At 39.7% G+C, this 12,170-nt stretch overlaps 1 protein-coding gene across 1 annotated transcript in view; it reads right to left on the bottom strand.

Annotated features, from left to right (window-relative positions):
- LOC122885456 (kinesin heavy chain-like) overlaps positions 1-12,170 on the bottom strand; it is a 69,518-nt gene that overhangs the window by 28,354 nt on the left and 28,994 nt on the right. The window contains exons 10-16 of the mRNA XM_044216564.1: positions 11,565-11,713; positions 10,202-10,350; positions 9,500-9,672; positions 3,299-3,367; positions 2,972-3,178; positions 2,392-2,538; positions 1,543-1,731 (exon numbers count right to left, since the gene is read on the bottom strand). Coding sequence (XP_044072499.1) covers positions 1,543-1,731; positions 2,392-2,538; positions 2,972-3,178; positions 3,299-3,367; positions 9,500-9,672; positions 10,202-10,350; positions 11,565-11,713 — 1,083 coding nt within the window. The remainder of the gene's footprint in view (positions 1-1,542; positions 1,732-2,391; positions 2,539-2,971; positions 3,179-3,298; positions 3,368-9,499; positions 9,673-10,201; positions 10,351-11,564; positions 11,714-12,170) is intronic.

Here is a 12,170-nt window from a genome sequence, read left to right as displayed (position 1 = left end):
GGAATGACCTGATCTTGGTTAGCTGTCTCAGTTGAGTAAAGCAGGACTGCACCACTTTAATCACCTGAGCATCAAAGGACGATTCAGAATCAAAAATAACACCTAGGTTGCCTCTTTTCGAATATTATTAGATAAGGCACCAAGACTAGAGGAGAGATTATTAATGGTGCTAGTACTGCGGCCACAGGAGGTTGCTATAATTACCTCTGATTTGGAGTCTTTCAATTGCAGAACATTTTCTGGACATCCATTTTTTAATCTCGGTGAAGAAGGACATAATACAGGATGCATCCATGGTAGCAGGCTTTATCGGGACATACAATTGGGTGTCATCCGCGTAACAATGGAAATCAAATAGAGGAGCACGAGAGGAGGAGGCATCTCCAAGCACTACAGGGAAGGTATTTTATTATAAAAGCAATTAAGAAGTTCCTCACATCTCTCTGGATTGGATTCAACTGGCAGCCTGGCAGGGGACCAATGACAGAATTTATAGTTTAAAAAAGGATTCTGGGGTTGTGACCCTGTCTAGTGATTATGTCTGAAAAATAGGTGTTTCTTGCTTCTTTGATTTTATATTGATAAGTGGACATTTGTTTTTTTTAGAGAAGCAAGGGAGGCACTGGCTGCGTTTCATTAGTGTTTCCACTGCCCCTCATTCCTTTCCCCTCAGCCCTTGGTATTACGTGACAGCATACAATGCCAATTGGAGAGCAGAGGGAGAGTGGGCGGGGGAGGAGCGGGGGATTTAAATAGAACACACCTGCCCTTGTACACTTTAGACCAAACTACGATGGATCGACTGCATTTTACAAATCATCAGAAATACCTGCAGACTCATTTCAATGAGGCAAAGGAGTCTTCTGTGGATAATTGCAACATGTAGTCACTTTGTAATTAGCTGCATCAATTTCTGATTTAGAAATTTTGTTTGTGATCTGTATCATGATTATCATAACTATCTTACAAAACAGCAAATTTTCCATGTAAACGGGAAGTATAATGTTGTTAGCTGTGAGCTACAACTTGAGCCGCATTTCTTTCTATAATTTATTGTATGTTTTTATTGTAAAGCACCTTTTCTATATTTGTTTACCATTTGTCCCCATTAAAAGTAGCTAAATTAGCTATTAGCAGTTCCTGTTTGCAGAGTACCCATGGGTGTCACTGGATTACTTTGAAACTGAAGAAAACTTTTTCTACAGTTATACGGAGCATCTTTTTTCTATGATTTCTAAGTGGATTTATGGACGTTTATGATGGAAGAGATAATGATATCATCGGGAAGTGTAAGTTACACTGACTCTAAAAATAAGTGTGTTCAAATTTTACTGAGTTATGAATTCGAGAAGGGGTGTGATTTTTGACACAAATTGCAACAATAAGTGTTTTACAGTATTTTGATATAAACTGTTTTAACCCCCTTAAACTAAACTGTGCAGATAATCCATACAAAATACATTAATATATTATAATCCATTAATTCATCCACTAAATCAGGTAAAACCCTGAATTTCTACCTTTAATCATTTAATCTGTTACCTGTGAGACGAGAAGCTGACAGGTGTTGAGCTCCTTCTCGTTGGCCTCCATCCTGCAGATGTTCTCTGTCAGGTTGACCTCCAGCTGTTTGCTGCGGTTCACCAGAGATTTGACCTCAGACTTCATTTTACTGATGTAGAGACGAGCTGTGGTGAACTCCTCCTCCATCACTCCGCTCATCTCCGTCATCTGAACAGAGAGAGAGATACTGATGTGACAATAGGTGGGTTTCCATCCACCTTTAAACTTTGGTTAAAATTTGCGATATATTTGGATGGAAACCTAGCTACAAAGTCTCCACAGTGTATTAAACGCTGTATTAATATGATTTCCTCCCATCTTCTAAATGTGTGTAAACAAGGTCTCTGTTGTGGAGCAGTTTATACTCTGACAGAGGAGCTTAAATAAAACTGGATGGTGATGGTGGTGACACATCTAATAAGCTACGATAGCTTCCTCCATTTTGAACTCTCCAGCTCTCCCTCCACTCAATGCACAGCTCAGTTCACCAAAATTGAACTTGACACAAAAAACTCTTTACTTCCTACTTCCATGAGTGAATCCACTGATCACTGTGATTCCACTGAAATGAAAGGAATTTCACACAAAATGTTTCTGTTCTAAAGGCTGCTGTGACAGTTAATGCTTGGAAGATCAAATCAGGTAAAACATGAGGAAAACGGACAAAATCAGCTTGAACATAGCAAGATATTTGTCTTCATTTTAACTTCTGTCCTGCACACTGTCAGCATTCAGGCACAACACAACAGCACACAGGCTGACATGTAAAATGAGTATTAGTGGTAGAGTATGATGATTTGAACAGCAGAAGAAGAGTTCCAGTCTTACAGCTTTGAGGTCGGTGGTACCGAGGACGCTGCCGATGTCACTGAGGTCTCTGATCAGCAGACTGAGGATCTCTGCTGACCTTTTCTTATGATGAGAACTGACCTCCTGCAGGGTGGACAACTCCCTCTGAACCGCCTCCAGACTCACCTGGAAACACAGGACAAAAAGAGCTGATCTCTACAAAACATACACAGCTCATACATAGAAAGAGGATCCTACCATCCTAATATCCTACCATCTTACCACCCTACCATCCGAACATCCTATCTTCCTACCATCTTAACATCCTAGAATTTTACCACCCAAACATCCTAACATCTTAACAGCCTACCATCCTAACATTCTACCATCATAATGTCTTACCATCCAAACACCCTAACGTCCTATCATCCTACCACCCTAACATCATACCATCTTAACATCTTAATAACCTACCATCCTAACATTCTACCATCTTAACATCGTACCATCCTAATATCCTACCATCCGAACATACTACCATCCCAACATCCTAACATCCTTCCGTCCTACTGTCTTAACAACCTACCATCCTGACCGTTGTTTCTTTATGTGGACTCACAGTTTTGTGTGCGAGCTCCTCGTTCAGCTGTTCATTGCAGCGGTTCTTGTTTTCCACCTCTTGGCTCTTGTGGTCATAGTTGACGGCAAGCTCCTCCAGCGCCTGCAGCACCTCCTTCACCTCCTCTTTGGCTGAGTCACTGTCCCTCTGCAGCCGCGACAGCTCCTCTTGTAGACGCTCGTAATCCTGACGGCTCAATGCCAACAGCTGGATGGATAGATGGATTATGAAGAGGTGGACGGATGGCGGTTATATTGATTGATGGTTAGATACAGAGTATGGTCGAGGTTTATACAGCAGAGGCTGTAACGTTCAGGTGAGACTCACCTCGTCCTGATCGATCAGCTGCTGTTTGAGTTTCTCAGCTGTTTGACTGTGGTGGTTGATCTCATCATCCTGAAACATGAGTCAGCAGATATGTAATGTTTCACAGACTCAAACAGAATAAAAGGGTCTGAGCTGGTACAGGTAGGACTCACCTTGCCATCCAGCTGATAGTATAGTTAAGACTCACCTTGTCGTCCAGCTGATGGTAAAGTTAAGACTCACCTAACTACACCAACTCCCATGCTGCTCCTGTCACTAAACAGGGTGGAGGTGTTGCTTTAATCGGTAAGTCTATTTTCAATTTAACCTCCAAAGAGGAAAATACATTTAATTAATTTGAGGCTCTGGTATTAAAACCATCACCATCAACTATAAATTGCTTTGTCCAAGTAAATGGATTCCACCTTGTGGTACTCTATAGACCACCTTACTCCCAATTTTAGGAAGAATCTTATTACTCACTCTGATAAGATCTTAGTTATTGGTGACTTCAATATTCACTTAAATAAGGACTTTGACGCTTAAAGTAAAGTGCCTTTTTGGCACTTGTTGATACTTTTGGTTTCACTCAGTTTGTACATGAACCTACTCATAGCAGTTGTAACACCCAGGACTTGAGTCTCCCCCGTGGGATAGAGGTGTCTGGATGTTTCTTGTGTCTCATCTGCGGTGTCAGACCACTTTCTAATTAAATTTGAAGCGACACTAGCCTGTCCTTCTGATGTTGGCACTGATGTTTTTACTACTCGACACATTGGCCTGGCAACTTTAATGGCACTTAGTGAACAATTGCCTGCAGTCCTGGCTCCTTTCTTGACAGCAGCAGAGCCTGTTGAAAATTGTACTAATGACTTAAACACAGCCCTTTCCTCTCTTCTAGATTCAGTTGCACCTCTTTCTACCAAAACTAGATGGTCAAAGAGGTCTGCACCCTGGTTTACAGATGAAACACATGCTCTTAAGCAGGCCTGCAGGAGATTAAAGTTTTCTACCTCGCATGGCATGAGAGTGTATTTAACTACAGGCGTGCTCTTACTGCTGCAAGAAAAGCCTTTTCTTATGGTTAATCAGCAACAATAAGCACAATCACAGATTTCTTTTTGTTACTGTAGCTAAACTTACTCAAATCTGTCAGCTGCTCATCCTTTACAGCTCATGACGTCTTAGATTTTATCTGTAGTAAAATATGAGATAAGACACAAAATTACTTCCTCATCTCCAGCTACTTCTGCAGAATTAGTTGTACAATACTCACATGCTGAATACCAGCTGGTCTCAGTTCTTACACATTTTTTATCTCTCTTTAGACATTGTCTAAACTGGTTTTACCATCAAAACTAAACTACCTGTTTCCTTGACACTCTTCCATCTAAACTTTTAAAATATCTATGGCCATCTCTGGGACCTACAATGCTGCATATTATTAACTGGTACTGTCCCAACTACCTTTAAGACTGCTGTGGTTAAACCACTACTTAAGAAACCGCACCTTGATTCAGGATCTCTCAATAACTATAGACCAGTCTCTAACATTCCATTCTTTTCAAAGGTATTAGAAAGAGTTGTTTCTCAGCAACTTGCTGCTCACATAGGTAACAGCAATCTTTTTTAACCTTTTCAATTTGCCTTTAGGGTCTGTCATTCCACTGAAACTGCACTGATTAAAGTGGTAAATGACATTTTGCTTACCACTGATTCAAATTCCACTTTGGTACTTCTATTACTGAACCTCAGTGTTGCTTTTGATACCATTGATCACGGCATACTCCTTTCTGGAAGAAGAGTGTGTTTCCTCATTACATAATTATGTTTCATTGATGTGAAATATGGAGTACCTCAAGGTTCTGTTCTTGGCCCTCTGCTTTTCAGAATCAGAATCAGAATCAGAAATATATTGATCCCGTAGGGAAACTCTTTGTTCCAGTAGCTCTTCTTTACGTCCAGTGCACACAGGGAAAACGATATATACACTATAAACAGGTCAGAAATAAATTAAGTAACATGTTGGTATAAGTATAAGATAAACTAAGTGTCGAGTACCAAGTGGGTTTACTGGTAGATGGTGAAGTACAGTATAAATACAATGTCACTAATTATGTAATATGTAATATATATATATTATGTAATATATTTTGTCTTTATATATTACACCTCTTGGCCGAATTATATGCAGTTTTGGAATTTATTTCCACTGCTATGGTGATGATACTCAGCTGTATGTGCCTGATACAGATCAAAGTTTGACAGCCAAGAATCTTGGTGTTACATTTCATCCTACCCTCTCTTTTGATCAGCACATTAAAGAAATCACCAAGACGGCCTTTTTCCATTTAAGAAACATTCAGCTAAAATTAGGTATTTTCTGTCCTTGGTGCAGAGATAATAATTGATGCCTTTGATTCATCTAGACTGGATTACTGTAACATTTTGTTGTCTAGCCTACCACACAGTACTACCAAAAGTCTTCAAATAGTTCAAAATGCTGCAGCAGGATCTTACCTAAAACTATAAAATTTGACCATATTTCACCAATTTTAGCTTAACTTCATTGGATACCTATCTATGTCAGATCAGACTGTAAGGTGCGTCTGATGACATAAAATTGTAAATGGGCTCACCCCTTTTTATCTCTCTGATCTCATTACTAGCTTCGACTCAAGCCTATTAATCAACCCTAAACTAAATTCTAACTCATTCGAAAGCCTTGTTCTTAGTCTTTCACACCCAACCTGGAAAACATGACAGGTTGTTATGTTATAGTGTACCGCGCTCCTGGTCCTTATTCTGCATTTTTATCTGAATTCTCAGAGTTTTTATCAAGTTTAGTCCTTAAAACAGATAAAGTAATAATTGTTGGTAAGTTTAATATTCATGTGGACATCGATAATGATACCCTTAGCACTATGTTTATCTCATTTATAGATTTGAATGGCTTCTGTCAGAGTGTACATAACCCCATAGTCTGTTTTAACCACACCCTCAACCTTGTTCTAGTATATAGCATTGAAATTGAACATTTAATAGTCTTTCCACAGAATCCTTCTTTATCAGACCAATTTTTAATAACTTTTGAACTGCTCTTACTGGACTACATGCCATTAGGCAAAAACTCCTACACTAGATGTCTATCTGATAGTGATGTAGCTAAATTTAAGGAAGTGATTCCACCTGCATTTAATTCAATGCCACGTCTCAATATAACAGAGGACTCCTATGCTAATTTCAGCCCCTCCCAAATTGATCATCTTGTTGATAGTGCTGCAGGCTCACTGCGAACGACAGTTAATTCTATCACCCCTCTAAAAAAGAAGATAATAAAACAAAGAAGGTTAGCTTCATGGTATAACCCCCAAACCCGCAAATTAAAGCAAACATCGCGAAAACCTGAAAGGAAATGGCATTCCACTAATCTGTAAAAATCTTGTTTAGTCTGTCAAGATAGTCTTAAAACATACAGGAAGGCCCTTCATAATGCCAGAGCATACCTACTACTCAGCATTAATAGAGGAAAATAAAAACAACCCCAGGTTTCTTTTCAGCACTGTAGCCAGGCTGACAGAGAGTCACAGCTCTATTCAGCCATGTATTCCTATTACCCTTAGTAGTAACAACTTCATGAGCTTCTTTAAGGATAACATTTTAATTATTAGAGACAAGATTCATCACCTCCTGCCCTCAACCAGCAATGATTTATCCTTAAATACAGGAACCACAGAAACAGCTGTAAAACCTGATATATATTTAGACTGCTTTTTTCACATCAATCTTCTCCTACTAACTTAAACGATTAATTTATCTAAGCCATAAACACTGTTTTCAGAATCAAGACGTTTCGGCTCCCATCCGGAAGTCATTCTCATTTGTGAAAAAAATGGGACGGGAACTAGAAATTTAAGCTACAGTGTTACATAAGCCCTGCCCTCAGGAGGATCTACCTCATATCTGTTAATAGCTAGTTTCACCTGAAACTGACCTAATTGTTTCCAAGATGGCCCAGTGATCAGTAATCAGGCCTATTGTTTTCTGGCTGCATCTACCTCATTAGCACCTGATTAGCATGTGATTGGCTTGACCAAGGTGTTAATACACTGTGATAGACTTTGGGCAGATTGAATCTCAGACCACCATTTCTGTTCAAAGAGGGGTTCTCTTTTTTCACAAAAATGGCTTCCTTGACACCCCGTTCAAACCAACTCTTCTCTCTACTTAGAATCTTCACCTCGCTGTCTTCAAATGTGCGGTTTGTAGCTTTTAGATGCAAATGTACGGCGCTCTGCAATCCTGAGTTAGCGTGTCGTTTGTGCTGATAAAGTCTTTTGTGAAGTGGCTGTTTGGTCTCACCTATGTACCGTTCTTTGCAGTTTTCCTCACTGCAATGAATGGAGTAGACTACATTGCTCTGTTTTTGTGTGGGCAACTTGTTCACCCTAAGGACAGTCCAGATGACTACGACTGAAACCTTTTCTACGATAGAACACTCCTGGATGAATGAGGGACTACACCGTCTTAAGCCATAAACCTGTCTCTTAGACCCCATCCCAACTTCCTTTAGGCAATATTATTAGGAAACACTCTATAAACTTTCATTGCTATCCGGATGATACCCATTTATATCTATCGATCAAACCAGATGAAACTAAACTTTAACTAACAATTAACTAAACTTCAAGCATGCCTTAAGGACATAATAACCTGGATGACCTGCAATTTTCTGATGTTAAACTCTGACAAAACTGAAGTTATTGTATTTGGCCCCAAACACCTCTGAGACACATTATCTAAAGATATAGTTGCTCTAGATGGCATTGCCCTGGCCTCCAGCACCACTGTAATGAACCTCGGAGTTATCTTTGATAAGGATTTATCCTTTAACTCCCACATGAAACAAACTTCAAGGACGGCCTTCTTTCACCTACGTAACATTGCAAAAATCGTGCACATACTGTCTCAAAATGATGCCGAAAAACTAGTCCATGTATTTGTTACTTCTAGGCTGGATTATTGCAATTCCTTATTATCAGGCTGCTCCAATAAGACTCTCCGGTTAATCCAGAATGCTGTACTAACAATAACTAGGAAAAGAGATCGTATTATTCCAGTATTAAGCTGCTTTTTCACCAAAAGTACCAGGAACTTTTATCCCCAGGAACTACTTTTCAGGGAACTAAAAAGTTCTTCAGCCCATTGTTGTGTGCATCTCCACCGCAGTCTAAAGACCCGGGAAGATTAGGCAAATTACAACCATTAGATTACACCTATCACACAACTGCACAACTCTATTGTTTTAACTTATTAAACACATCACCTGCAATTCAGCAAAAGGACCTTTGCTTATTTTAACCTATGCACTCTAACCAGTTTTAAATACTGAGCTTGAGATCCACTACCTTCTCAGAGCTTAAATATTAGAATATGGTAACACAAGCACAAGTGTTAGATGTCTTTTTACATATGTAGTAGTACATATTTGTTTTCAGATACAAGAACAGCCACTATACACACATTTAGTTCCACAACTATTTATTAATCTGCAGAAATATAAATGTACAAAATACATGCATAAAATACGTGTTTGTGTGCTTCAGCAGGAGCATGGGATGAGGGCTGCTGTTGGTCGCAGGAGTAAACACACTAGTCTCTGTCCCTGTCCTAAATTAATTTACTTAATTTAGACCCTGGTCCCTGCGGTGGAAACGCACTGAGTTCTTCCAAAGGTTCTTAGTCCCTGGGGAAAGTTCCTGCGGTCAAAAGGCAGCATTAGCTTCTCTGCACCATTGTATCTAAAGAGCTTATAGTACCTTATGCAGGGTTACTTGTGGTTCCTAGAGTCTCCTAAAGTAGAATGGGAGCCAGAGCCTTCAGTTATCAAGCTCCTCTCCTGTGGAATCAGATCCCAGTTTGGGTTCGGGAGGCAGACACCATCTCCACATTTAAGAGTAGGCTTAAGACTTTCCTCTTTGATAAAGCTTATATTTATGGCTGACTCAGGTGAGTCCTAAACATTTGTTCGCTGTTAAAGGGTTTTTTTTGGAGAGTTTTTTCCTTATCCGAATCGAGGGTCTAAGGACAGAGGGTGCTCTGGGTATGCTGTACAGATTGTAAAGCACCTTGAGGCAGATTTTTGATATTGGGCTGTATAAATAAAAGTAACTTGACCTGACTTGACCTTGTAATCCAGGTGATAGTACATGTAAGACTCACCTTGTCGTCCAGCTGATGGTACAGGTCGGTGATGAGCGTTTCGTACTGTGTCTTCTCTTCGTCTAACAGAGGGACAGTGGGCGTGGCCAAGCTGTCAATCACTGCTGTTGTTTCAGTGCTGCTGCTTTTCTTGTTTCTGCTGCTCAGCTGCTCCTCCACAGGCACAGACTCACCTGGAGAAGTTAAGAAAGTTTCAACTTGATGCAAATTTCCTCTGACGTGTAAGCCAGAGAAAATAATTTAACTGGTTTTGATTCCCTCTGTTTAACTTTAATGAGATACTTGGAAATGATGTGTGGAAACCCAACCCAACGTAAGCCCTGCCCTCAGGAAGGAGTTTTCCTGAGTTTCTGCTGTTTACCCTGCCTAGTTTCACCTGAAACTGACCATTGCTTAATTGTGCGGCAGTTTAGTGGAGAAAAAAAATTCCAATCAAAGCTGAGTATGTAAATTTCATGTTTCACTAAACACTAAACACACCTCCTGTCTTCAGGCTCATGAGAGACTAGAGAGAGCTGCAACTTTGAGTCTGTATGCAGAGGGGTCAACAAAGAGGTCTAAAAACTCAGTGTCATCCAGAAGAAAAGTTGAACCTGACTCAACTATTGTCGCAACGCAACATGTTGCAACATCATCTGGCAAAGGGCTGCTTTGGCCAATTAAATGACCTTGTAACGTGAATGCTGTATTTATATTGTTTACCTTTCCTCCAGCGTTTCAGCTCATTCTCCAGTTTCTGTATCATGATGTTCAGACTCCTGCTCTTCTCTTTCTCCTTCTCATACTTCTTCTTCCACTCCTCAGCGGTCAGCTCCAGGTTCATAGACACTGTGTTCTTTATGGTTTTAGCTCTAAAACACAAAAACAACAGAGGAAGTGGTTTTAACAAACACTGTGTGCTGTCTGACAGATAAGATGATGGATGGATGTTATGAGGTGTTGTGAGAGATGATAGAGATGTGACAGAGATGAAGGGTGTTTAGTAACAGTGTGTCATTGAGCACTGACAGCAGGAATTTAAACAGAAAAAGTATAAGTCAAAGGCAAGAATTAGAAATCTGTACCACTTCAGTCAAACCTGAAAGATCATTTAGTCCATGCAAACACCTCCTCTAGCCAAATACTCGATACTCACAACTCTCCTGCTACTATAGCTAACATCACAACCACAGCATAGCTTGGCAAACTTGAAAGTAAGTTGAACGTCTGTGGTCAAGTCATTTAACGTTACCTGACACACAAATCATGGCTGGAATAGCTGGAATAGGGTTGTGTGGCTCTGTCCGAGCCACTTTGTTTTTTTCCCATTTACAGAGCCAGGGCTGTGTACAAACACCAGTTTTTTCAGCGCACACACTGAATCGACTGCTAGTGGACGGGAAGTGCATCATGGGAAGTCTCTCTGCAGTCTAGGCCTGCAAGACCCTGTGTCTGTGTGAACATCACTAACATCAACTTAGCATATGGCTACCAAATTAACCTATGAGATAAAAACACATCACAACAATATAACCTCAATGAAAACACACCTTCTCTCTGCTGCTATAGGCCTTGACTGCCGGGAGACTTCATGATGCACTGAGCTCCTCTCTCCTCCTCTCCCTCGCCATCAGTATGCATTTTTATCCCATTACTGCATGTTACTAACTCGTCATCTTCTCTCTGCCATAGTTTTGTGCTTTCTCGTCTCTCTCCTCTCTCCTTCTGTCGCTTTCAGCAGGTATTTCTGCCTCCAGAGCTGCAGAGTCTGGATCTGTGGTTGTGGGCCACCTACTGCCCCTGTGTTTGACACCCTCTACTACAATTATTATTAGTCTTATTATTATTCCTATTATTATTATTACTACCATTATTTGTATTAATATTATTGGGTCTCTGTAAATAATATTATAAAGAGTACGGTCTAGACCTGGTCTATAGGAAAAGTGCAATGAGATAACTTCTGTTATGAATTGGTGCTATATAAATAAAATTGAGTAGAAGTGAATGAAAGTGTTGGACTGACATCAGCTTCACAACCAGACTTTCTACATCTGAGTAACTCAGGTGTGTTCCTGTACAGTACCTCTGTCCGAACATGAGGGTGGACTTGGTTTCAGCCTCATTGTAAACAGATGGAGAGCAGCAGATGACGATGGTGGTTCGACAGTTTCCTCCCAGAGAGTCCTGTAGGATTCGAGTCATCTTACTGTCTCTGTATGGGACGTGGGTTTTCTATAAACAGACAACAAATAAGATACGTACACATAATAATAATAATATAATAATAAAATTTATTTGTATAGAACCTTTCATACAAGAAATGCAGCTCAAAGTTCTTTACAACAAAGAAAATACATACAAACAACAGAATGAACATAAAAACAGGGATAGAATGCCATAGTTAATGTAAAATAAAGTAAAAAAATTAGATGAGAATACAATACATGTATCTTCACATGAAAATAGATACAGAATGATAGAATGCCATACTTTTTGTAAAATAAAAATGAGGAATGCATAACATAAGATGGGAAATAAAACCCACTAAATAATAATAATAAATAAATACAATAAATACAGTTAAAAAGTAGAATACATAAAATATAGTAAAATACAGCATTTTAAAAGAAGTGCAGCATAAATGTGAAACAAAGAGCAAAAGAGTTCCATGCCTGAATCAGGAAAGTCA

This window comes from Siniperca chuatsi, linkage group LG12, assembly GCF_020085105.1.
Source record: "Siniperca chuatsi isolate FFG_IHB_CAS linkage group LG12, ASM2008510v1, whole genome shotgun sequence".
NCBI lineage: Eukaryota > Metazoa > Chordata > Actinopteri > Centrarchiformes > Sinipercidae > Siniperca > Siniperca chuatsi.
Note: the sequence above shows the minus strand (reverse complement) of the source record. Positions and strands in the feature narration are given on the sequence as shown.